Source organism: Cyprinodon variegatus, unplaced genomic scaffold (assembly GCF_000732505.1).
Source record: "Cyprinodon variegatus isolate N-32 unplaced genomic scaffold, C_variegatus-1.0 Scaffold46, whole genome shotgun sequence".
NCBI lineage: Eukaryota > Metazoa > Chordata > Actinopteri > Cyprinodontiformes > Cyprinodontidae > Cyprinodon > Cyprinodon variegatus.
Genome location: NW_015150499.1, coordinates 92,417 through 119,324, shown reverse-complemented (window position 1 = coordinate 119,324; position 26,908 = coordinate 92,417). Strand labels below are relative to the sequence as shown.

Genomic DNA, 26,908 nt, shown 5'->3' with positions numbered 1-26,908 from the left:
ATCTATCTATCTATCTATCTATCTATCTATAAGATGCGTTTTAAATGTATTTTAAAATAATAAATAATAATAATACTTGTAAGGGGAGGGCCAGTGGTTCAAACGGCCAGGAGCCTTATTGCTGAAGCCACCCTGAGCTCCCTGACTGTGACGAAGAGAGCATCAGCCAACCACAGCCCGCGTCATCCGCACAAGAGGACACAAACCAGGGGAGTGCGAAATATCGGGGCTGTGCTCTCACTACTCTCACTTTTCCCACCACTAAGTTTGCGTGAATAAACCCCAATTAGGTGAGCGATGTGGAGAAAGACGCAGGTGCGCAAAAACGGACTCCCCATTCCTCTCCGCACAGAGAAGGACCTGGATTTGCAGCGCAAGAGGTTTTCTTTTCTTTCCTTTTATGCGCATCGTGGAAGTTGTTGCATCTGCACGGTTCTGCCTTCTTAACCTGGTCTGGTAAATCCTCATAGATGGTATTTCTGTGCGCAGTTTCATGGCTTTGGTTCACTGAGGACCATCCGAAGCGCGGACATGGCAGTGTCGAATATGCTGTTCTCTGACGTAGAAAGTTTCCTGGACTCGCACCCCGACCTGTTCGAGGACTACCTAAACAGGAAAGGAAATTACAGCATGGTGGAGAAATGGTTAAAGAAGAACCAGGCGAGTAAGAGTCCGGCGGCCGCTGCGCCCGCAGCCGCCGCCGAGGAGAAGCGCGGCGCGTGCAAGGACAGCTGGGCGAGCAAGTGCGACGGTCTGCAGAGGAGAGCGTCTCAGAAAGAGCTGCGCAAAACTTTCGCCAGGTCTAAAGCCATTAACGTGAATAGGACCTACGATGAGCACGTCAACACCAGGGCGCAGGAGCCTCTGACCAGCATGAGGAGGAGAGCTCTGCTGAGGAAGGCGAGCTCCCTGCCACCGACCACCGCGCACATCCTGAGCGCGCTGCTGGAGTCCAGAGTCAACATCCCCCAGTACCCGGCCACGGCTGTGGATTTTAAATACCGCCTCAAAGAGCACAGCGAGAGAGAGTTCTTCTTGGAACTGGTGAAAGACATATCCAACGACCTGGACCTGACCAGCCTCAGCTACAAAATCCTGGTGTTTGTTTGTATCATGGTGGATGCAGACCGGTGCTCCTTGTTTTTAGTGGAAGGAACTGGCAACAAGAAAACACTGGTGTCTAAATTCTTTGACGTGCACGCAGGGACCACCGTTTTACCCTCCATGAACTCAGATGAAGTTCAGGTTCCATGGGGGAAAGGAATCATTGGTTATGTGGCTGAGCATGGAGAGACAGTGAACATCCCTGACGCCTATCAGGTGCCTGCTCATTTATTGTGATGTGTAACTTAGAGACTGAGGGTTGCAGAATGTCCATCTACTTCCAGTCTCTAGTTCTTACTTTTTTAACTGAGCCATCTGAGACAAAAACATCATTTTATGTGAAAGACCAACATATAATAGTACAAAAAGTGTAAAATATCCAACTTTTTAACCCTTTTACAAATAAAAACCTGAGCCCAGAGGCATGTTTTGGGAATAAAACCACCATTTCGTCTGTTTTGCACCAAATTTCATACTCAGATTGTCTGGAGATCATCTATTAACAATTTTAATGAATAGCCAAAGTTTCTACAATCTGGACTTTGACTAGGCCATCCAAACAAATTTGAAATATTTCTATGTAGCTTTGGAGAGCAAACTGGTTTAGTTGCTTTGCAGCTCTGATGGTTCTGAATGAGAGGACACTACATCATGATGCTGCTACTGTATTTCCCATGTGTTGTTTTAGGAATTCTGTGGTCAGGTTTTTTTTTTTGTTTGTTTCTATCACACATTGAGATTTACACAGAAAAAGAGACCCAATTAATAGCAGTCATACAGATTCTCTCAACTAAACTGTGGGTCACAGTCACCACTTTAGGTGGTTGGTGGGATTTGCAGCTGTGCCATGCGTTATTTTCTCTTTAGATAAGATGATATTCTGTGATATGCTGGGTTTTGAACATTCTTTTATTAGGTAATCATACTTTAAATTTCTCCACAACATGAAGGCTTATCTTCTGTGTCCCTTAATGGTGATTTCATAATCCTGTTCATTCATTGAGGGTCTCTTCTTGAACTATTCTTTTTGGTCTTCACAGACATGTTGAGTTCGGTGGATTACATGCAAAAATGCTAAATATATATGAACACCTTTCAGATATTTATTTTTTACCCCAAAATGTACATTTTAACAGTTCTTTACACTTCCTAGTTATATACTACTTTGTGTTAATCTATCTTTTGCATGAGAAAGTAAATGTGTTTGAGGGTAAGTTCAGCCATTTGTATAGAACAGTAAGTTTTCTTTATAAACTCCTTTAGTCTACAGTAGTTTTAACAGAAATCTCCCCTAAAGTTCTGTCATTACTGCTGGAGAACCATTACAGGTTCTGGTCTCCTGTCTCATGGAAACACCAGAAGGGAAGAGCAGCTTTTCAGCAGCCATGTTTACCGTGTGTCTTTGTTTATCTACTGTGCTTATGCTTGCAGGATCGCCGATTCAGTGATGAAATTGACAAGCTGACGGGCTACAAAACCAAGTCCCTTTTATGCATGCCCATTCGCAACAGCGATGGTGAGATCATTGGAGTCGCTCAGGCCATCAACAAGACTTCCAGTGGGGAACTTTTTACTGAGGATGATGAAAAGGTAATTTTATCTTTATAGTTTTCCTATTATATGGCCTGGTTGATATATCTGAATGCAGAAGTTTCCAGTATTTGTCCTATGGTTTTCCCTCACAATAATCCATTTCTTTTTATTTTAAAAGGAACATCTTTATTACATTTTTAAATAAAACTTTTCCAAGTTGTATACAAATAGAACAGTGCTGAGGAACAGCGACCAAAAAACAAGGCTATAACATTTGATGTTTTTTGTGGTCTCCATTGATTCTAAACAAAAATTAAAACAAAAATGAAAAATCTTTTCTTTCTCTGTTGGTTATACTCTCGTGTTTTATTTAAACGAAAAAAATAAAAGAAGCAGCTTTTTAATAGATTGGATCCATCTTACACTCACTGACTAGAGAAAACAGTTAAGATGTTGTCCTGCCATCTCTTAGTTTCACTGATCAGTATTTTCTCAAGAAGTAGACATAGAGAATAAAAGTCTGTAATTATTAGGAAGAAGAATCAAAATTTTTTTCTGTAACATATTGTTTATTAATACCAGAGTTTATAAGCAGTCTGAAAGAGTTTGACAAAGCCTGGAATACCAATAGTTTACCCTTCCTTCCTTCCTTCCTTCCTTCCTTCCTTCCTTCCTTCCTTCCTTCCTTCCTTCCTTCCTTCCTTCCTTCCGTTTTTTACTAGGTACGTTTTTTCCTTAATATCTTAATACGGGCTTTATAAAGATATTTGCAAAAGTGATTTTTTTTCAGTTTTATAATAATTTATTTAATAATTAGAATAGAAAACCCCTTTTGTCCCACAATGGGGAAATTGTGGTGTTATTGCAGCAGCAGCAAAAGATTATAGCAGAAGTGGTCAGACAAATGCGGACCTTAAAAAAGTGTATAAAAACAACACAATACATGACAGATTTATGAAAATAAACAAATTAAAATACTGTACTGTACAGTGTTTTTACAATATAAATGCTGTGCATCTGGAGAATTAATAATTATAGCAATTTTTTATAATAGTTTCTACCGTAGTGCAAGTGGGGGAAAAATAGCAGCAACACCAGAGATGTGACAGCATCTGACATCTGACAGCAGCATGTTTAACTGACTAACACAGAAACTGCAAAAATCGGCATGATTGTAACAACTTATTGAGGTTGTTGAGAACAGTGGTGGTTATAAAGTCTTACGCTGCTGGGAGGAAGGATCTGTGATAACGCTCCCTGGGGCATTTAGGGTGCAGCAGTCTGTCACTGAAGGAGCTCTCCAGTTCTGCAACAGCTTTGTGCACGGAGATGTTTTGTTAAGGTCTTTTTGTTTCCCACCTCCTATACTGAGTCCAAAGGGCATCCAATCACAGAGCTCAGTTTGATTCTGTTTGTATAGACAAAGTGGAGAAATTTGAGGAGGAAAATGTATGAGATCTGCATGTGTGGTCTGTTGGGAAAAATGGCCCAGAGTAGCAGAACTAAGAAAGGATTATGAAATAAAACTTACACAAACAGTAAACAGGCCATAGCATTTTTTAAAACATAATTAAAAAAATTAATTAAGTTGCTGTTTCTGCTCTTTGGTTTATTTAAATAAAATGCAAAGTGTAATGTAACAACACTTTAACCTGCCATATTAAAGCCACATTTTGACCCCTTTTATCTACATTTCTCAGTTTGCTTTACAGTGAAATTTTGTAAAGTGATAAAGAATATTGTTCCACCACTGATTACCCCTTTATCACCCGGGTTAAACAGGTACCGACACTGATGCTTAACTACAGCCTCATAAAGCTTTAAGCCAGACTCCAGACTCTTGGACTTGTTATTACTGCACAAAGAGAAATATAAGCCTGGAGTACTGAACTACTTTGTGATTCATTTGTGGCCTTTCAAGGATATTACTCACATTTTTTGGGACAAACACTATGCATAGGGTTAGACAATAACGGGGCTACAAACTGTCATCATTTATTAATGTCAGTGTTGTAACACTTATGAGTTCACAGTAGCAGAGATATAAAAACAACTAAAAAGGAGATTCTTTTTGCTTTTTTTAGTATTTCTCTCTGGTTTGTGACCTACATGCATGAAATATTTTAAACATTATGTTTTGTTCCCTAGCATAAATCATGCTGCGATTCAATATGTTGTCTTTTTATGTTAGCAAAATGGGACACACAAATAAATAACCTATCAAAATGGCTCTGCACATCACCCATGCATAAGCAACAAATTATTTATACCATGTGTAGGTATTGATTTAATTTTATATTTTAATTTAAAATCAAGATTATTTTGTCTGGAAGTAATGTTTGCCATTTAGAAGTTCCCCTTTGGATCTGGTAGCCACTTACATTTACTCATTTACATGAGTAACTGAGTAACATGAGGGGAGCAGCGGCCTATTTTTTTAGGATATAGAGCTTAGAATCCTGAGGTTGTGAGTTTGAAACCCACAGACTGCCACTCTGGGTGTCTGAGCAAGACCTTTAACCCCTGATTGCTCCATGGGCGCCCCAAGATGGCAGCTCACTGCTCCCTAACGGGATGGGTTAAATGCAGAGGTAAATTTCTCCAATGGGAGATCAATAAAATTCAATTATTTATCAATTCTTGTAATAACTGTTGTCAGTTAAGCACGCAGAGTCTTATTAAGTCTGCTAAAGGTGTAACTTATGTTTGAGTGTATGTGTGTTATTTTACAAATGTAGAAAATTAAATTGAAAGATGTACTCAAAACACCATAGTTATACTTAGTACCCAGTTAAAAGCTGCAGGATAGAAGATCAACTTGTCATGGTGCTCAGGCAGGGAAAATCCTCAGGGACACTGTTCCTTGTTGAAATAGTTGCAATGAAGCAAAGGAAGGCTGACATAACTCTTTTTGAGTTGCTGGCTCCCCATAGATCATGCTGCTCTTGGCAGAGAGCCATATTTCCTATAGTAAAACCAGCAGGGGTAGGGCTAGTGGAGCTGAAGGAACTGGGGAGGAAGAACCTGCGACTCCACACAGAGAGACACTAGCAGATGTGAAGGATTTCTTGCTGTAGAAGGGATATAATGTTCTTTAACCCTTCTTTGTCTTTTCCTTGTATTCTTCAATTTAAAGCAGTAAACATGTTCTCCTTGCATATAGTTTCTGTGTACGGTTTGAATGTTAGTGCTATGTGCCACCCTAACTGCATAAGAGTAATCAATTCACGTGTCTGCAGACGGATTTAATGTCAGAACTTAGTGTTTGAGTTTCCTGGCTGGGTCACCGGGAGTCATTATGAAATCTTTCCTAAGCTGAGTGTTCCAGGGGGTGAGAACACCGTGGTAACAACATTCATTTAAATCTCACCTTTGCTTTTTTCAACCTCACATTGGTTAACTGACAGCAGAGTAGAACAGCCATTGTGTCAAATATCGCTGCAGCATTTATTATCTATAACACCAGTTAAATGTTTTTTTTCACTATTAGATTATCCTTGAAAATTATATCTATTTAGATATTTTAATTCTTGAATAAGTACCCCTACATTTGTTTGAATAATGATTTGCAGCTAAAACAATTCCAAAACTATTTTCGTAGAAAAGGAAAATCTTTCATAACACTAATAAAAAAGGATTTATAAAGAACCTATAACATATTAAGTCCTTTTTATTCCCTAAAAAAACCTAGTGAAGATGCTGCTGGCCAGGAGGCAGATCAGAGTTTTAGAAGCTACAGGTTCCCAGCTTTAGGCTCTATCTGAGAGTATTATTAGAAAGTTCAGTGGAGGGAAAAGCTCAGGTTGAAAATGGTGGACAAGGACAACTGCAGGATTTTGAGAGCAAGACTTTTTGACATTTTGGTTTAGATTCACAGTGTGTGAACTTCAGTTCGACCTAGTGCTTTAACAATTCATGGAAATGAACCCCAACTGAGGTAAAAAAAAAAAAAAATCAAGGTTTTCCTGGGTTTTAATGTTATAGTAAGACTCCCAGGAATTGATCAATCGAGGACCTATGTCCTCTGTGCAGCCCTCGATTTAAGTTCTTTCATCTGGTGACACGGTTTATGAAGCAGCTGATTCATCGCCAAGCAGGGATTGCTCCGCCCAGACTGCCTTTACTTGGGATCTTTTGTAATATTTACTTTTCTTACTAAACTTAATGTTGTGTTTTTTCTAGCTGTAAGCAATAATATAGAAATGTAATTTGATAACGGTATTATTAATAACTCCAGTAAATTAGTAGTAATTGTAAAGTTTAGGACTCATGACATTTCAGACGTCAGTGGCATTTGGAACACGTTTGACTTTTTTCTGAAACAATTTATCCATCCATTCATCCATTTTTCTAACACGCTTATCCCAAGTCGGATCGTGAGGGGTGCTGGTGCCAATCTCCAGCTGTCTACGGGCGAGAGGCGGGGTACACCCTGGACACCTGTCCGCCAGTCCATTGCTGTGAAATAATTTAGTACAGAGATAAGTAATCATTGGTCATGAATGTCTATAACAAAGATAGAGGAATTCAGCGTGGTGACCCTGAGACAAATAGTGTTTTATGTATCAGAGGAGCCCATCAGTGCGGTTGATTCAGCAGAAAAATTATGACAGGATGACTGGCTGTCTCGTTGCATGAGCACTCAAAAGGCAGAGAAGATGATACAAGAAAAGACAAAAGTAGCTGTGCTATTATTTTAGCATTTTGTTTCTCAAGTGTTTCCCGTTTTTGCGTTACACAACAAAAAAATATGCTAAATAACACCAATGCGCAATCTATTGCTCATAGAAGAGGTTTTCTTTTTCATATTTCCATTGTTCTGAGAGTATGTTTCACACTGCATTAACATTACACTAATGCCTTGGATGGCTACTGCTGAATTAGTAATGAAACGCGATGGTAGCATCACTGAACGCAGTGAGCTCTGTGCACTGCACAGCTGCAGCTTTGCTTTTTATGGGAGACCCTGTTATAAGAAAAGAAATCACGCTTTTTGAAAGCATTACAGATACAGCAGTGGCAGATGTCATGAGAGGCTTAAATGAACCTTTATCTAAACCAATTTGTGCCTAAACGTCTGAGAAGATGTTTCATATTACATAGCTGCTTTTTACATTTCACGCTGCCTTTATTGTGTTTCTGTTGATACCCTAAGAGGATTTAGGAGCTCGGGGGAGAGGGAATAATTTATAATTGGAGTATTTCGTTTCTGTGGAGGAATCCAGCTAACTGACCCTGCGATGCCATGCGTCTGACAATATCATTTTGATTGGGATTGGGTTATTTTGTTTCTGGTTTGCGTTACACTTAAATGCATTTTTCACAGGTTGGCATTATAAAGAAATATCCGTTTCAAAGATCCTTGATCACTTGTGTGTATTCAGTCTGGCAACACAGTTAAACCTCAGCAGGAGTCTGTTGCAAACTCTCTCAGAGTGATGACGTAACTGCCACCTTCTCCCAATCAACTGATGGTAATCTGCAATGAAGGAAAGGGGACACAATTTCTAACAAGTAACATTTTTTTTTTAATACATAAAGAAGACAAGATCCTATAAAACAAATGTGCTCCCCTTTAAAAGGTCTATGCTCACAGAAATGCTTCACCCAAATCTTAAGATTTATGTTATTAAAGATAATTTTAACACAAGGGTTTTAACGTCTCAAAACCCACAGTTTTAAAGCGTTTACAACTAATGACTCAGATCGCATGAAAATGACCCAGTTACATTTTTTTTTACCAATATAGACGTGTTAGACATTGTTGGAAAGCTTAAGTTGTCCACAATCCAACCGCCAAGTTTATTTTATGAACACAGTGACCACCAAAGAACAATTAAGATATAGCAGCATGTCAAAATCTAAACATTACAAAGCAGCCTCAACAAGCAAGCATGTCTTTATTACTGCTGTTCAAAAAAGACCTTGTATTTTTTTGAGAATAAAAAAACAACTTTGAGTCATGTTTGAACTGATGCGGCTTGGGCTGTGTTTTACTCACCCAATTTTCATGTTTATATTCAGAAAGTAGAAGGTGTTAGCATTCAAATAATGTATCACACATGTAATTTGGCCCTACAGTTACTAGGCAAGGCAAGGCAAGGCAAGTCAAGGCAAATTTATTTGTATAGCACAATTCAGTACAAAGACAATGCAAAGTGCTTTACATAATTAAAATGTAGGAAAATAAAACAGAATCAAAGCAAATAGGAAAAATAAAATAAAATAATCCTAGGTTATTTGTTTTTCCATTTAGCTATGCAAAAGAGGCGAGAATTTCCCAAAATGAGGTGGATGTTAAGAGGTACACAGAGTATAAAATCAGTGTATACAAAATGATAATAGGCAATAGAAAAATAGACAAAGTTTGTCTAAGTCTAAGATTAGGTGCATGCAATGATCAGTCTTTTCTTTTTTTATCTGAAAACTATGACCTCCTTTATTCTGACACCTATGAATAAAAAAAGAAGTAGGAAAAGATAAAAATGGATCTCAATTAAAAAATAAGAAATAGCACTGTTAACATCGTATTACTACCGTGTCACGTTGACAATAATTAAAGGATTTTCAATTATTCAGCAGAGGCAATCTTACAACAATTAAAGCATCTTTTTAATGGCTACGCAGCTTTTTGAATGTTTCCACTGGAATTTTGATCGTAGTAAAAGTTTGACTCATGAAAGCAGATCTTGGCAAAACCCTCCTCACCACCTTTTCTCACGAGTGCAATGAAAAGTTCAATTTAAGTCACCTCATAGTTATTTAAAGAGACAACCAGAGAAATAAAGTGGTTTGTAATTTTCCTTGACTTGTTTTATAGGAAATGCCATTTGTAAAAAAAAGGAAATGTTAAAGTCGGTGGGACTGATTGTCCCCAATGTGGCCTTGGCTAGTCCGTTTTCTTTACGATTATTGGTATTAAACTGCTTCCTATTGGTCAGTTCATAGGGCTCCAGGCTAAAAACCCTCAATTGTTTATAATATAGCCTGTTGTAATGGGTTGCCTGACAGAAGGTAATTAGAAAGAGCAGCTCTCCTTCAGAGTTAGGCTGTTCGCTCCACAGGCGGATCCATGGACAGATCCCAAACGTCCTGCTTACTAATGAAGCCGCTCTTGCTGGACTTATTGATGACTAACGTCTATTTGAAGATCATTAGAGGAGTATTCCACAGGACAGCTGAAACAGCATCAGGTATTGTGTTATTGCTCAGCAGCATCTGTTCACTAAATGAGCTTAGTATTCATAGGTTTCATTTGCAAACATGTTTCCTCTGAGAAAAAGTACTATTTATTGGAATGGCCTATAGCCAGAATTCAGGATTAAATCTGATACAGTTACAAGAATGCCTTCCTGTCGCAAAGACTGGGAGTTCTTTGTCAAAGAGTATTTGTCAAAATAAAAAAAGGAAACATATAAGGAACTGGTCCCCGGTTTTAAAGAGGGTTTGATTGCCGTGAATGTTTCAGTTCATTAAGAAGAAGAGTATAATATGATAACACCCTTGATCTGATATAATAATCAACATAGTATTTTTCTTTTAAAGTGTTAACAAAAAAAGATTATCTTTCAAAAGATTATATTTTAAGAAATGTCGGTCTCATTACTCATTTTTGGTAGAAAGAATTTTAAAATTTAAAATTCAGATCTGCCAGGGGTATGAAACAATTTCGGCTTTAGTGTGGAACTATGGAAACAAAAAAATCGTGCAGGACTTTGTGTTATGTACAACAGCCTAACAAAGCTAAGGTTACATCACACAATTGCATTGCAATTAGTATAGCTTTTATATATTTGATTCTTTTTTGATTGTATCAATTTTTTGTGTGCAAGTCGTATGTCTCTATAGTAATATTTCATGGAAACACTACAGGTAAAAAATTATGTTTTATAGTATAAATGTCTTAATATTTAAACCCATCCCTTGCAAGGAAGGCTGGTGCCTATCTCCAGCAGTCAATTGGCGAGAGGGTACACCCTGGACAGGTCGCCAGTCAATCGCAGGGCAACACAGAGACAAACAAAAACAACCATTCATGCACACACTCACACCTAAGGAGAATTTAGAGAAGCCAATTAACCCAATAGTCATGTTTTTGGGCTGTGGGAGGAAGCCGGAGTACCAGGAGCGAACCCACGCATGCAGGGAGAACATGCAACACCATGCAGAAAGACCCCGGAATGGGAATCAAATCCACTGAGCAGCCATAAATGCAATTGAACCAAAGCAAAAAAGCAGAAAAAATTAAAAGAATTAACTGAATGCATTAAATTAACTTAAGTGCTCATCCCTAGCCTTTAGTAAATGAACATTTTTTATTTCTAATCACTGCTTATCAGCCTCATTAATCAGTTATGTGTTTTTATTATTATGATCCTATCATGTTTTGCATTTTTTTTGATTGAACTGTGGAATTGGTAGAAATAAATCTATTTAGAGCCTAATCCTAATCCTAACATACTATAAGTCTGATTTTGACTACTATTTAATCTTTCAAATGTAATGTTTGCTATTTTCATCCATCCACACTTTGAGATGCTTCTGTTAAGTGAATTATACATAATATTCATAATTACTATCCCTATTATTATTTATTTATTACTTTCATTATGACTTCCAAGTCATAGTTGGAACTTCCTCTTTATGGCGGCTCTCAAACTTCTTCCAGTTCGAACCTTTTAACGGGTTAGACTGAACCTGCTTGCATGTTTGATCATTTATTTTTTCTAGATTATCAACAATCATGTCGCACATGATTTTCTTTTATTACCAATTAGGTGCTTCTTATCTGGAGTCTTTGAAGACGAGACAAATTAACATTGCACACACCTTAAAATGATGTTATCCAACAGGAAAACAAAGTTTGAGCGGCACCATGCTGTGGAGATGCTGTTCTTTTGCAGAAAGAAGGGAACTGGGCAGATGGGAAGACGATTTAAGCTGAATACAGGAATAAAACCAGTGAATAGCTGTTAAAGACATTTGATTTTCAGGGTAGGACAACAACCTTAAACAGCATGATCTAGAATAAAGTGGTTTATGAGTGTAGATTAGCAAATGGGGTTAAGACAGCCCAGAAGATATGAAGCTTTAACTGCAGGGAAATCTAGTTCTACAAAGCATTGACTCAGGGGCGTGGATGCATATGAATGGCAGTAGTGTATTCTTTATTTATTTTCTTTTATTACCACAAGTGATTTTCCTTCCATTTAAGGATTGCTTGTCTAAACATAAATAGCGAGGAGCACATTGAGGTTGTATTTGTAGGTGACAAAATAAGAAAACGTGCATTGATCCTATTTCAAGGCATTGTATGAAGATTAAATCAATAAATGCTATTAATAATGCAGCCAGTGGGAAAAATGACACATATTCTGTACATGTACCCTGTGATGGATGGATGTCCTCTTTGATAAAGAGGTTCACATTATGTCACAATGGTTCCAAGGTTTCAATGTCTCCACAGGTCTTGCAGATGTACTTGCCTTTTTGTGGAATCGCTATCTCCAATGCTCAACTCTTCGCTGCCTCCAGAAAGGAGTATGACCGGAGTCGGGTAAGGGCCACGAGGCCAATTGGAAGATAAACCACCCATTCCAAGGATAGGCTTTATAACACCCCCCCGCCTTGATGCTGACATAGAGGCTTGGTATTGATCAGCAGCAGCCCACTTGCTGGCGTCGCAGTGGAAAAACACAGTGCCGTGCAGCTTTGCATGAGCATGTTTCCGGATCATTCTTGGGGGATGGGTCTGTATTCAGAGAAGGATGTAAATACTGCTTGGGAATGTGAGGAAATCCCCTAATTTATGTCGCACATTCATATTTAATGGAGGAGAGCATACTGAGACCACAGTTCAGTGAGTAGAGTAGAAAAAAAACAAGATCCCTTTGTGTGCTTGTAAACTGGTATCAGTTTGGCATTAGATAAATGTTCTAATTTACTTTTATTGAGGAAATCAATCATGCTATATCATCCCTTTGGTTTATGGTTTAAAAATTATGATGATTAATAGATTCTAATAGCAGAGGAAAGCACAGCACGTTTATTTAAGGCGACCTCACTCTTACCTGCCAACAAATTTCCTGTTTGCATTCATGAGCTTTCAGATTGTAAGGGGTAAGTCCAGTGTCATAATTGTCTGTTCCTGGTGTTCAGGCACTCCTAGAGGTGGTCAATGACCTGTTTGAAGAACAGACTGACCTGGAAAAGATTGTCAGGAAGATCATGCACCGTGCCCAGACTCTTTTAAAGTGCGAGCGCTGCTCCGTTCAGCTGCTGGAGGACATTGAGTCGCCGGTACTGCTTTCTTTCTCTTTGCCGTCCTGCTGTGTGTATGTTTAATTGTCTCTGCATTTGCATATATGTTTTTTCTTTCATTAGGTAGAATCTATTTAAAATCTTAATAAATGCTTCGCTCTGTACATCTTTCAGGTGGTCAAGTTCACCAAGTCCTTTGAACTTCTGTCTCCAAAATGCAGTGCAGATACTGAAAGCAGGTTTGTATTATTCGTCAGTAATTTCTGGAAAACAGTTTTGCATATTCACCTTCACATTTCTTATTAAAAAGTAACACATTGTAAATCCAAAATAATCATATCCTCAAGGGAAATTATAAAAGTTAGCGTTTCTGTGTCCCCCTCATATCAATAAGGAAAAAATAAATAAATGAAACCTAAAAAAACAACAAACAAAAACAGAATAGTTTTATAAAATAAAAGTGGTACTTATAATACAGTTATTCTGTTCAGAAGGTATACATTGGCAGCCTTAAAATATATATTTTTTTTGCTGTGTTTTTGCTTCTGCTAGGCATGGCTGAGTGGAGGAAAAGAGGTTTAATATTGTGTGGGCTGTTTATGGATGAAAAGAAGCTTGAAGGGAAGACAAATAACCCCTCCCCCCACTCACCCTTGAATGCTTGCCATAGCTTCTATCGTCACCTCAAGGCAGTGGCCATAACTGGCCTCTGCTGGAACTCTTAATGATTTAAAATTATGAGATAAACGTTGTTTAGCACCAGTTTAGCAAAAATACCATAACAAAAATAGGTGCATATGATATTTAAATATATTAAATCCAATTGGGTTTAAATTGCATTAATCTAAGTCAGATTTTATTTTAATTACATACACTACACTACAATATAGTATTAACTTTAGCACAGTAATTGATTTCAGCTGATTATGTTGGTAAAATGTTATTGGCGGCTATAACACTTTTTGTAGCTTCATTCAGAGAAGAAACAGAACTAAGCAAAGGAGAATTTAGCAAGGGGCACTCTATAGAAAAGGATAAAAGAAAATTGCGACACATTGTTAATATCAGCAATAATATCAGCAATAATATAAGTTAGTTACAAGTAGCTTTATCATGAAAAATATGACTAAACAAATAAGCTCTGACCAAAAAAGTATCTTCTTATCGGAAACCGAGACAGAACATAAAGTTATTGACAGCAGTTGCTGAGGGTATTTTTCCAGTAAAAATAACAAACTAATATTTTTTTATTATACAAATAACCTAGAGATACTTTCTATATAATTAAAAAAGAGAGTACTTATTGTTAGTTAGCCACATCAGTGGCTTTGTCCAGGAAATAGAAACACATCTAAACACAGATGTGCTTACCGTACTCCTTGAACACTTTCAAATGGATGAAAAGGAGAGAGTAAGTCGCAACATTACCTCAATAAATTATTTTTTTTTAGGAAAGGGTAACAGGTCAATCAGACTTCATGAAAATATTAATTGCAGCAATAATTATAATATTGCATGAACCTATAGCAAGAGTAAAAAGACTAGAGTGATACTGACCATGTCTTCCAGCATTCTATACCTATAGCAGCAGAGCATTATGGATGGATTTAGATAAGCTGGGCTACTCTCTAAGCATTGTCAAAGGGTGGATTTTGAACCTAGGTTTAAATGTTGACAGGGTATCAACCGAATGGACAAAAACTAGCTGGTCCACCAGAAGAGAAGCCTGCTAAGTGAAAGCTCCACCTCTACTTTAGAAATTCTAGGAACCACAATCTAACATGTAGCCTGTTTGGAATCGCACAACAAGCAGATTGTGCAAATATAAACCACCATACATGTATTCTGCAACTATAAAAAACGAGATTGTAGAATTTAGCTTTCCTAACTAATTTCCTAAAGAAGTGGCCCAGTTGATTTAGTGAACTAATGAAACATTAAATAAAAATAATTTCAAAGTTTGTCGCAAATCACAGCTGGATTAAGACAACTTTTCCATATGTGGCGATTAATGAGATCTGAGCCAAGGGAGGAACGAACTTTTATATGATTAATGCATCCAGAAGAAGAAAACAGGATTTATTGTGTCTTAGATGTTTTTTCTATTATAATTTCAGTTATTTAGTATTTCAAAAATGATTGATAAACTCCTATTATGCTTATATATTTTAGATTTTGTCTTGTAGTGGAGTTAATATTGGATCAGTGACAGATGCTACTGTACATAATATTACTTATTTCTAATTGGATATAAAATTGATATAAAGTCAGTAAAATCTCCTGATAACTGGATAAGAAGCCACTGGACCTTAGAGTAACACTGTCTTTTCACCTACACTGCATTTTAACTCAGCTTTTATGAAAAATCTAAAGACAAGTTTTTTTGTATTTTAGTGTTTTTGTTTTATTAATAAAAGGCAAAAAAAGACAACTTCAGGTTTAAGACTTTTACTTGCTACATGCAGGAACTCTGAGGTCCAAATAGCTGCTATCATAGACAACCTTGCTGCACTCACAGCGTCATACCAATATTTTTGCATTCTGCGCTGCAATGTGAGCACCTTCTCTACAGTATTGCATCAAAGGATCCAAGCGAGGCAATGACCTAACATCAGCATCATTTTATCTTTATTCTTGATAGATAGAATCAGCAGCACAGAGTATTTGTTTTAAACATGAAAGTCTTCCCTATTTAATGTGAATGGATGATGTGAGCTTTGAAGATGCAGGTTTTTCTTTGATGGAGTGTGTTGAGGTTGTCTTGCAACAAAGAAGACAATCACACCTTTAAATTTTCATTACTTCATGAGCTACTGGGGAAGTTTACAGACATCTGCTGTATGAGAGGTTGATTAAATACAAAGCAAATTGGAGGATTGTTCAAGAGGGAAAAATTAAGAGCTGGTATTGCAAATCTGCTGTTCAAATAGATAAATTAAGTTGTTTTCTTTCATCCAATTCTATTTTTGACAAGTTATTACCTTCAGGAGAATTATGAAAAAACAATATTTGTTGAGAAGCTTAATGCAGAGTCTCAATTTGGTCCAGCAGTTGTTCTTATTTTCTTTTCTTTCCATCTATTTTGCAAGTTTCAAAGACAGCATGGAAAAATCTTCCTACTCAGACTGGCTGATCAACAACAGCATTGCAGAGCTGGTGGCATCAACAGGTCTCCCTGTGAACATTAGCGACGCCTACCAGGATCCTCGCTTCGATGCTGAGGTACAAACTCCCATCACCAAGATTTTAAAGCGCTATTGTAAACCAGTTATTAACCAGCTGCAAGTTGACCTCTTAAACCTTAAACAAAAATGGTAGAAAATCTTACAGTTGCGTGCATTTGGAACAGCACTGCTACCTGGTTTTATAAAAGAGTTAGTAATAAACTAAAATGTGTCATTATGGCTGGGTGAAGACCAGGTTTATTGTGAGTGTGAGCACAGTGATGAGGATCAGGAAGGTAAAGCAAGGCAAGGCAAGGCAAGTTCATTTGTATAACGCAATCCAGTATATGGACAATTCAAAGTGCTTTACATGAATTAGATAATAAAATTTAAGAAAAATGAAAATAGAGAATAAAAGCAAATAAATATTAAAAAAAATATGTAAAATAAATAAAACATTTGGATCAGAACCTTAAACTAATAAAACCTTAATTAACAGTTTAAATTCAACAGTTAAAGGCTGTTCTAAACAAATTGATTTTAAAATTTGACTCAAAATAACTCTGGCTTTCAGCACTTTAACCATATTCTGGGAGTTTGTTCCAGATAAGTGGGGCATAGGAAATAAATGCTGATTCTCCATGTTTGGTTCTAGTTCTGGGTGGACAGGGTAGGCTTGACCTAGAAGACCTGAGTGGTCTGGGAGGTTGATACACTGACAACAAATCTGTTGTGGATTCAGGTGCTGATCCATTGAATGATTTATAGACTAACAGAAGGATTTCAATCAAAGCCTATTCTCTGAGATATGTGGAGCCAATATAAGGACTTCAGAACAGGTTTTGATATGTTTTATTTTCTTAGTTCCAATGAGAACACGGGTGAAGACACACTGCTGCAGTAATCATTTCTGCTACAGATAAATGCATGTATTAGCTTTTTTAGACCCTGCTTGGACATTAGTTCTTTAATCCAGGAGATGATCATCAGATGATAAAAGGCTGACCTGGTAACTGCTTTTATGTGCCTCTAAAGGTCAGGTCTGTCCATGATGACACTAAGATTCCGCCATAATCACTGGTTTCTAGCTGTAATGGCTGAAGCTGTGATATAACCCTGCACCAGTTATGATCAGAAGATTATTACCTCAGTTTTGTTTTTAATTCAGTTATAAAGAAATATGGTGCATCCACATATTGATCTGTTCTAAGCATCTAGCCAATGCTCTGATGGGTTCATGGTCACGTGGTGACGTTGTGAAGTAAAGATATGTGTTGTCTCCATAGTTATGGTAACTGAACTTGTTGTTTGCTATAATCTGAGCTAAGGGGAGCAAGTAGATGTTAAAAAGAAGGTGCACCAGAATGGAGCCTTAAGGAACCCTGCATGTGATTTTTCTGGTCTCTGATTTAAAGTTCCCTACTGACAGATAGAAGTTCCTGTGCTTCAGGTAGGATTTAAACCAATCCAGTACTGTACCAGAAGGTGAAGTTAAATCTCTAAAGCCTGCTGATAGAAAACTGTAGAAATACTTTTTTTTCCTTAGTTTTATAGATAGTTATAGATATAGATAGCTAGTTATTTGTTCTCACAAAGTTGCCCAGAAGGTTATTTTGAAATAGTTGCATCCAGGATTTCCAAGTCTCCAACCATTAGACCACTACCTAGATGCCAAAAAGCTGCTCTGAGATCCATTTTTGGAAATTTCCTTCTCTTTCTTACCACCAAAAAAATAAAGAATTAACAAGTGGAATATCGTGTCATGCCACATTAAGATTGGCACAGGATCTGTGGTGCTGTGTGCCTGTTAACTTTGTAAGAACACAAGGTTTTGGGATCACTTTGAAATATCTAGAGAACTTTAATAAAGGGCTGAAGGGGATGTAAATCCTATAAAAAAACCTTCAGGGGGAAATTCTGCCCTATTGACAAAAGCAGAAAGCGTTCAATCAGTGGGACTGTTGCAGTTTTATTTAGAGGTAGGATGCTTTTCTGATTTGATTGAACATACTAGAATAAAATATCTTATGATTTTTTTTAGGATTTTCTGCAACTTTAATGAAATATTCATTTATTATTTAGCTTCTTACACACACAGATGACAAAATACATGCTAAACGTTCCAGTGTTTTGTATTGTGAAGATTTTATTACATGATTAGCCCATAGCTCCAAATCGAATTGGAGAGCAAGTTGAATTCTCTTAATCCTTCTAGAGTCAGATAAGAAAAATACATATTTTCCGAAGACATCTGAAATACATCAAGTTTTATTTTACATTTGTCTGGCTTTACGATTAAAGGCAAACTCTTTGTTTAGATCTTTCCTCTGTTAATTTTCTATTTTCTTATAGGCAGACCAGTTCTCAGACTTCCACATTCGCTCTGTTCTCTGTGTTCCCATATGGAATAGCAACCACCAAATTATTGGTAAGTTTATCTTTATTATAGAAATAATTTCTCTCTTTAAAAGGTTTAATATATTTGAAAAAGGTTTTTTTTAGATTGTACTGCATTTGCAGGGGAATATAAGGAAAAGGTGTATTGGACCAGTTTAAATATATTACTAAGATGAACTTTTTCTAAATGCTTTTTTTTTTAGGGGAAACCAGGATCTGGACTCTAGAAAATGTTGCCGTTTTTCGTATAATCCAAGAGCTGTTTAGTTATATATGTTTATCGTAGCAAACTTGTTGAGTCCTGAAATTTTTGCTCACACCCAGAAAATCATACAAATGATAAAGATGACATTAAAAAATAACATATTTATGGCCTAAAATGTTGCTTATTATACAGTTGAATACCTTTATATACTGTAAATGCAGTATCCAGCACTATGCGCACACTTTCCTGCTTCAGCAAACAGTGGGAGAGGGAGAAGCTCATGCATGTGTTCAGCTGAGACTGCATGCTGTGCTGCAGCATCACTCTGCACGTAGAGGAGGAGTTTCCCTTCTTCTGTCAGCATGCTTTGTGTCTGTGAATCAGCCGCGGGCTAACAGCACAATGACACTGATAAATCATTGATCCCTCGCCCGCTTTTTGGCGGTGGAATATTGCTGCGCCGAGCAGGTGACGGCAGCTCCTCTCGGTCCGGTGAGATCTGATGCAGGAAAGTCATTAGTTTTATGCGAGTGCAAAGTGATCAGCAGATCTGCTGCAGATGGCTGGTTAAGACCTGGGTGCGTCTCTGCGTAGGTGTCAGTGCATCAGTTGGAGCGGAGAGGGAAAGGCAAGAAAATGAATGGAAAGAGTGAAGAGAGAGAGAAAATTCATGGCGTGGGCGGCACCTGAGGATGCAGAGTGAAAAATCATTACCCAAACAAAGCAGCAGACATGAAATTCTTCAGTCAAGGTTACATTCAGTTACATTATTAATGCCCTTGTTTTAATGCAACCTTGGAAGTTAATATAGCGTTTAATGGCAAATTTAAAATTTTAGCATTTTAGTCAGATACATTAAGATTTCCCTTGAAAACAGCGCCGTTAATTGCACTAACTTTTTTTCAAGATTTACTTTTTTAAATGAGATGAAAGTCCTCTCAGCTCTTTCTTAGAAGACAGCCATAAGTGTGAAAAGCAAATTTGCTTTTAAAAAAATTGGAGCCCTTTATTACACAAAAGTCATTCGCAACAGAAATAATTAGACATTCAACACCCTTTAAAATTCATTCATGACTCTTGAGCCAATTCATGTTTTTGTCACATTTAATTAAATACATTTTAGTGAGATTTTATTTAACAGCCCAAAAAGGTGTGGCATGACGGTGAGGTGTAATTAAAAGAATGACATAAAAAAAAAAATAAAATAAAAATCTTAAATGTGGATCTATATTCATTAGTGCAAATAACTGCTATAGAAGTTACCTAATTAATGATTAGTGAACATTCGTGAACACCATCATCACCACCAAGAAGCGACAGCTCAAGGAGGAAGTTGTAAAGAATTTCAAAACAATATTTAAGGATTCAGAAAACCTTGGAGCACTGCTTAACCTATCGTTCATAAATAGAGAGACCAGGCAAGGTGTTTGTCCAAGAAACAATGAAAAAAAAACTATGATAGTTGTTAAGGAGCTGCAGAGATCCACAGCTGAGGTTGGAGTACTTATTGACAGGAGAAACTTTGATCATGCGATGCAAAAATCTGGCTTGGATGGTGAAGCAGCATGAGGAAAGCTTCTGTTGAGTTAAAGCAGTGAGATGTCCTGGTTTCTGTTTGGAAGAAACACAGCATATATCTGGTGGAAGGAGCTGTGGTCTATTGAAGCCACCATGGAACTTATTGGGCTATTTGCAAAACTCTGCTGTATGTGAGGCGGTGACCTGTCCAGGGTGTGCTCCTCCTCTAGCCTGTTGACAGCTGGAGATAGGCACCAGCACCCCTCCCGACCCCAGCTGGGATAAGCGTGGCAGAAAAAGATTGGATGAATGTGAGGCGGTACACTAACACCAGACAAAACCGTGCTGATCCTTGATCTTGACAGCGTTTGCTATGCTTTGGTGATTTTTATTTCATCAGCAGGATTTGGATAACCTGTCAGAGATGTTGGGTAGATGAGTGAAGCAGCCACAGGGGAAATATGCAGAAAAAGCTTTTTAAATTCTTAAAAAGTGTTGTGATTGAGACTTCAATGCATGCCACTCTTTTTTTTCTTTCAATTTTAACTTGCAAAAGCGTTTGAAAGTATCTCTTTCCTTACAATTGAAAATGATACCCTAGATTTGGTTTGTTAATTAAATTAAATCCCAGGTCATTACATTTAGACAAAGCAAGCTTTTAATTGGTCTGCTAGTTTTTAAGATCAATATTCAAACATATTACAAGTGGAAATAAATGTTTGAGAATTTTGTTCCCTCAAAGTAAGAGCAGAGGTGGAAATACACAATACCATGAAAAAGTATCCCCCCCCCCTTCAGATTTAATCCTTAAAGGTATAGTGGATGATGTTGTTTTTCTGGGTGGATCATCAAAATAAGTGTTCCTCCAAATTGCAGATCATTCTGGTGATATGTTTACGTAAGGCTGTCCCACATGCTCCTCCACATTTTCACTTACCGGTTGTGAGTCTGACATAGTGGAAAAATTAAAACCTTCTTTTGGAAAGTAAGGTTGTGTGATTGATGCAAACAGCAACTTTTAAACAGACCGTGCATAAGTAGAAATGGGCTTGTGCACGCTCTCGCACGCGTTTAATAGGCGTTCCCTCTCGGGAGCGGGTACAGGGTTGTGCATGTGCATTTTTTGTTTAAAGTGGAGAGGGTGGGTCTTTTAAAAAAATCGGGAAAATCCTCCACTATACCTTTAACTAATGGGAGAAACTACTTTTTTTTTTTTTTTAACAGTGTCCTGTCTGTCAATGTGGCAATAAGTATAATTGTCTTGATGCCAAAAAGAGCCCAACAGATTTTACTTTCCCAAGTGGAGCAGTAGGGCTATCACCATAGTGTTGGTTTATGCATATAAATTGCTTTATTGTAACTATGCAGGGAGTTTTACAGATTATATGGACACTGCAATGTAAGTAGTACAGCAAAGGAAAAACAGAAAAAAAGGAGAAAAGATGAAAGAAAGAGGAGATAAAAGGGAGATAAAACATTTTCCGTCTGCTTCATCACCTGCAAAGAGATGTAAAAAGAACAGCACAACCAACAGACATGGTACGAGACATACAATAAAGTAACACCTAGATACTATTGCTGAAGTATAAGTAGTATTATTTAATCTGACATGTATTCTGTGTTACCTTGAAAAACTCCTTTTTCAACATCTCTGTAGCCATCATTTGTTCCTTTATTGATATAATACAGGTTATTTTCTTCACTTGTCATTGGTCATAGTGTTATACCTGATTAATTATATTTTAATCAGTCGTTATTTTTGCTGAATTCTGAGCCAGAAAAACAAAGACATAAGCTATTTTCTTTAAAGCTCAGTAGCTTCTATCAAATAGAACATTTTAGCTTACAGCCTGTTTGCTGAACCATAGAAATGCCCTGTTTCCTGCATGTCCTGCTATGATAAACAACCACTGTATGAAGATCTTCAGCCTTTGCTGAATGAAATTCCTCACGGTTTATCACAGTGCTGAGCTGGTTGCTGCTCTGCTCTGGTTTTGTGAAGCTCTAAGCAAAATTTAACACCCCCTCCATGGATCGCCTCCGGTGAACAAACTGCATTGTTCAGCCATGCAGCAGAGGTCATCTATGGAAAAAAAGGGTACTGAACATGAAAACCGCTTGTAGATCTGGGGGGTGAGGAATGTGGAGCATTTTGAGTTAATGTGATGACTGTGATTCTCTGAGCAGTCATTCAGTTTTCTAATGTTTTTTGCCACATATGTTCTGCAGCTGATTAAATTTTGCAAGCTGCTTACAGGAGGAACAATCATGCTTTAGAGAAATCAGCCCTGCCTTTACAATTCACTTTCAACAATGATGAAAAATGCTATTAACTGCAGCAAAGATTCTTTTTCAACCAATGAGTGTTATTAATAGATAATATTGCAAGGTTGTGTAACCTGTTTGTATTTCCAATTAGGGAAAAAGAAAAGCAATTTGAAGGCAGGAGTTGGATATGACAATTTTGTTCCCACGGGAGCATTACGGGCAAAAGTTTGATACGATTAATGAAGCGCATGTTACTGTCATTTTATTTAAGTTCTCCTAAGTTGACATGTCCATTTGATCTTCTCTAGTCTCCAGCCAAAGTGGAGGTTTTCTACTCCAATCAGCATCCAGATAAACTAAATCTCCTCATAAACTGATTTTATACAACAGGTGTGGCTCAAGTTCTGAACAGATTGGATGGGAAACCGTTTGACGATGCAGACCAACGTCTCTTTGAGGTATTATGCTTCTTTTGTGTCTTTATAGCACTTAACATTATCTGAGAGTTTCAAAAACGCCTTTTTTTCATTATAACTTCTTTTTCCTCAGGCCTTTGTGATATTTTGTGGATTGGGCATCAACAACACAATCATGTACGACCAGGTGAAGAAATCTTGGGCCAAGCAATCTGTGGCTTTGGATGTAAGGAGGCCAAATTTCATAGAATTTTAATTAAATTTTCTTTCATGATAAACATATTTTGTTAGCAGAAATAGCAATCTCAGCCAGTTCTAGTTTTTTTTTACGCAATCAAGACCAAATAGGAAAGGTTTAGTCTTTTCTAGGATCCATATCTACCAAAATATTACCTTTCATTGTAAGAAAACCCAATAAGGATTAAAAATTTACATTTTATTTCAGAATCAGAATCAGAAAAAGCTTTATTGCTAAGTAGCATTTGACACAAGGAGAATTTGCTTTGGTGTTAAGGGGTACCCATAGACAAACATGTAGCTGACCAAAGGAAAGTGGTAAATGTATAACGTGGTTTAAACAAATGCAAATTGTATAGGAATAATAAAATAAAGAAGAAAGAAAATGAGCCACATATAGGCATATGTGTATCCTATGATTCAGTAGCTTGTAGTGACATCTTTACTTAAGCAGGTGCTTTATAGTCTGTAATATCACTGAATAGGTATTTCTAGTTTAATCAGGATTGAGTTCAATTGTAATTTAATCATAGGTGTGAGGTAAAGCAATCACAGTCAGTTTAAAACAAGAGTTGATAAAAAGTTATTGAATAAGGTCTGGTGGATTGCATTGAGGTTTGGAACTTGCTCTCAGTTGCTCTTATATGACAAAGCATGGAGTGAAAGTGGAAAGGACTACTTCCTTTATCAGGACAAAACATCAATCCTCTTTTTTTTAATAACTAAACATGGAGCAGGGGTTTATTTATTAAATAATGTTTCCATTGAAAAAGTCAAAAGCGGCATATGTAAAAGATATTTCTGATTCATCAAATCGTGCTTACACCACAACCCACATTTGTCAGGATTTGGTTGTGTGAGGAAGGCAGAGGTGAGTTTCTTGATGATTTAATAAAGAGTAAACAAACAACTTAGGCAGGAATCCAAAAATCAAAACATGAAAACAAAGTCAAACAAACCAGAAACCATAGAGACATCTGGGGAAAACAATCACGAGGAGGAAGACTCAGCGAGACGGAGTTGGACCAAGTTAGACGAGGAATCAGCACCAAGGAAGAAAGAGAGGACTAATGAGCAGATTGGGAGCAGGTGTGAAAAGAGCAGAACAGGAAAGGAGCTAGGGAAAAAGGGGAACACAAGAGGGCAGCAGAGGGCAACAAATAAAAACCTGAAAATAACCAGAAAACACAACAAAATAAGCATAAAACCACTAAAACTAGAAAACATGGAGCAAAGCAAAACCGAACACTCAAAAGAAAACACAACAGAACCATAACTGTGACAACATTCAACCATAAATGGTCAAAGCAAAGCACCAACTGGCTGTCTTTGTGTGTTTAAATAAGCCAGCTGATCAGTGTTATTTAATGGTTAGCAGTGGCAACCACAGCAGAGCGAGTGAACAAACCCCAATCTTAACTAAGGTAGAAATAGATGTGTTGGTGATTGCAGTGGGATTGTCCGTTTGGTAGCCACGGAAGTGAAGGGACAAATAAAAGAAAGTATTATAAAAGACCACATAGTCTATTGTATGGATTCTGAATAAATTCATGGAACTATTTTGTTCCTAAAAAAATAATTGCTGATTATGTTTAAGACCTGTGGGAAAATCAATGCTAGTGAGAGCCAGTGACAGGAACCACACAATGGTTAATATCAGCAAGTAAAAAAAAAAAAAAAAGGAGAAATCTGGAAAAATTGCCCGTATTTAATCTAAGCAATGCACCCGGCTACCCTTCCGTCCATAGGTCCAAGAACATTACTCAAGGGAGTCAAAATGGCTAAAAAGCCAGTCATCCTCATGTGCTAAGAAATCTCCTGAAAATGCCTTCCTTTCCAATTCTACTACGTTTAAAGTCCTCCATTTAAGTCCTACCTTCTGTGTTTCTGTACCATGTTTCTTAGATAGATTACAACCTTAAATTGGAAAGTGGAAAGTGTTATGCTGGTTTTTGGCCCGTTTTTTTCCATACCCAGGCAATGGCGTAGCCAGAAAATTTTTATAAGGGTGGACAGGCAATAACCAATGTACACTGAGGGATGGCCGGAAGCAGATAGGCACCACCTCTCGGTAAATCTACAATGTTCCAACAGGAATATTAATGAGCAAAACATCCATATTTTCTAAATAAAGATAAACTATATTGTCCCACAGTCTTTGCTAACAAACCGACGAAAATATTCATATATCGGTGCTGTCTAAATAAAAGGTATAGTGGATAAAATTCTTTCAGGTTTGGGTTTTGGGCGAACATCTTTTCCTTTGTCATTACTTACCTACTTTTATCAGAAGACTCCTAGATGACTTGCAGACACATAATTTTCTCTTTACCCCATAAAACACAAAATCTATTTTTGTTTGAATTCTGTACTTATGATCTTTAATGTTATTATATTAATGTGCATACAGTAATTAACCACAGTGTTTTTGTTGTCAAGTAATTGTTAATATATCAAAAATGTTTTGAATATTCTACTTGAAAATAATACTGTTGCCACCATCTGTATTAGAAGGAAATAAATGGTAGGGTGGCCATGGCAACCCCTGGCCCCCCATCTAGTCCCGGCCCTGTACCCAGGCTTAATGAATCAGACCCCTGGTCATTCCTAGATTGATGGGCAGCAGATGTTGGTTTTATTGGTTTATTGCTATTAATGTTCCATTTTGGCATTGGGTTAAAGGGCACCAGTACACTACAAAACAACAAACTACATAGTGAAATATTGAAACATAATTCACATGAAATAATTGCTATAAAATTTAAATTATAAGATTTTTTTTACCACTCATTTGTCCTTGGGATCTATTTCTTTAATCTCATATATCCTCAGTAATGTAGACATGAAAAAAATAAAAGCGGTGATCTCTCTTTCCAGATAACTTTCTTACAAAAGATTGTATTGAAAATTAATGAGAGGTGGTAAAAAAGAAAATCATCTGCCACCCTGAATGCAAGAACTCAGCACTAGTCAGCTGTTATTGCGTGTCTGAAGATTAGTGCGAGTGTCTCAAGGAGAAGCAGAGAAGAGATAGCTGGAGACAAATGCTGAATGAAATAATGTGAGTGTGTTTTCTCTGTTCATGGCAATCCTGAATAAAAATGAGCATTTATGATTAAATATGATACTGCAGGACTGTGGGAAGTATTTCTCCAAGGAAATGATAGGAACATGGGGATGCAATCTGTGCTGCTGTTGCTACAAATATTGCTGCAGATTCATCAGTGAAATCCTGCACCATAATGTAGTGTTTTCATTTGTCTTGACAGTGGTGATTAAAAAAAACAATTGATGCTGTCATTATTTTGCAGGTTCTGTCTTACCATGCCACTTGCTCCAAGACTGAAGTTGATAAATTTAAGGTAATGTTTAGTTCTTTTATTGACCTCAATCTTGTTTTTAAATGCTCCGCTGTGGTGAAATAAAACAAACAAACAAAAAAAAAAAACTGTGATATATCTTAACTTTTTCTAGCTTTATTTGCTTAGTATATTTTCTCTTCTCAGTGTAGTTTATTTGTTATGTGTAAATAATTAATTCAAGCATAGCTTGACTTACAGTCTAACTATATCTATGCATAGTTTGTTATATCTTTGTTTGTAATTCATTCCAGTCTTAACTTATTTATTTATGTTAGCCTGGTGTCTTTTGGTTTAGATTAACTGAGATATCTATATATTCATTCATTTACTTATCTTATTGTTAAAAAAAAAAGTGTTTGCTTGCCTAATCTTCTCCTTTATATATATATCTATATATAGATATCTATATATCTATAGATATCTATAGATATATATCTATAGATA

General features: G+C 37.1%; 1 protein-coding gene across 1 annotated transcript in view; it reads left to right on the top strand.

The window, feature by feature from the left end:
• The first annotated feature begins 188 nt into the window (after positions 1 to 188).
• pde11a (phosphodiesterase 11A) overlaps positions 189 to 26,908 on the top strand; it is a 46,654-nt gene continuing 19,934 nt past the window's right edge. The window contains exons 1-10 of the mRNA XM_015370436.1: positions 189 to 1,320; positions 2,536 to 2,694; positions 12,104 to 12,193; positions 12,796 to 12,936; positions 13,072 to 13,136; positions 15,987 to 16,119; positions 18,414 to 18,489; positions 22,840 to 22,907; positions 22,999 to 23,091; positions 26,414 to 26,464. Of these exons, the coding sequence (XP_015225922.1) occupies positions 532 to 1,320; positions 2,536 to 2,694; positions 12,104 to 12,193; positions 12,796 to 12,936; positions 13,072 to 13,136; positions 15,987 to 16,119; positions 18,414 to 18,489; positions 22,840 to 22,907; positions 22,999 to 23,091; positions 26,414 to 26,464 (1,665 nt within the window). The 5' untranslated portion in view covers positions 189 to 531. The remainder of the gene's footprint in view (positions 1,321 to 2,535; positions 2,695 to 12,103; positions 12,194 to 12,795; positions 12,937 to 13,071; positions 13,137 to 15,986; positions 16,120 to 18,413; positions 18,490 to 22,839; positions 22,908 to 22,998; positions 23,092 to 26,413; positions 26,465 to 26,908) is intronic.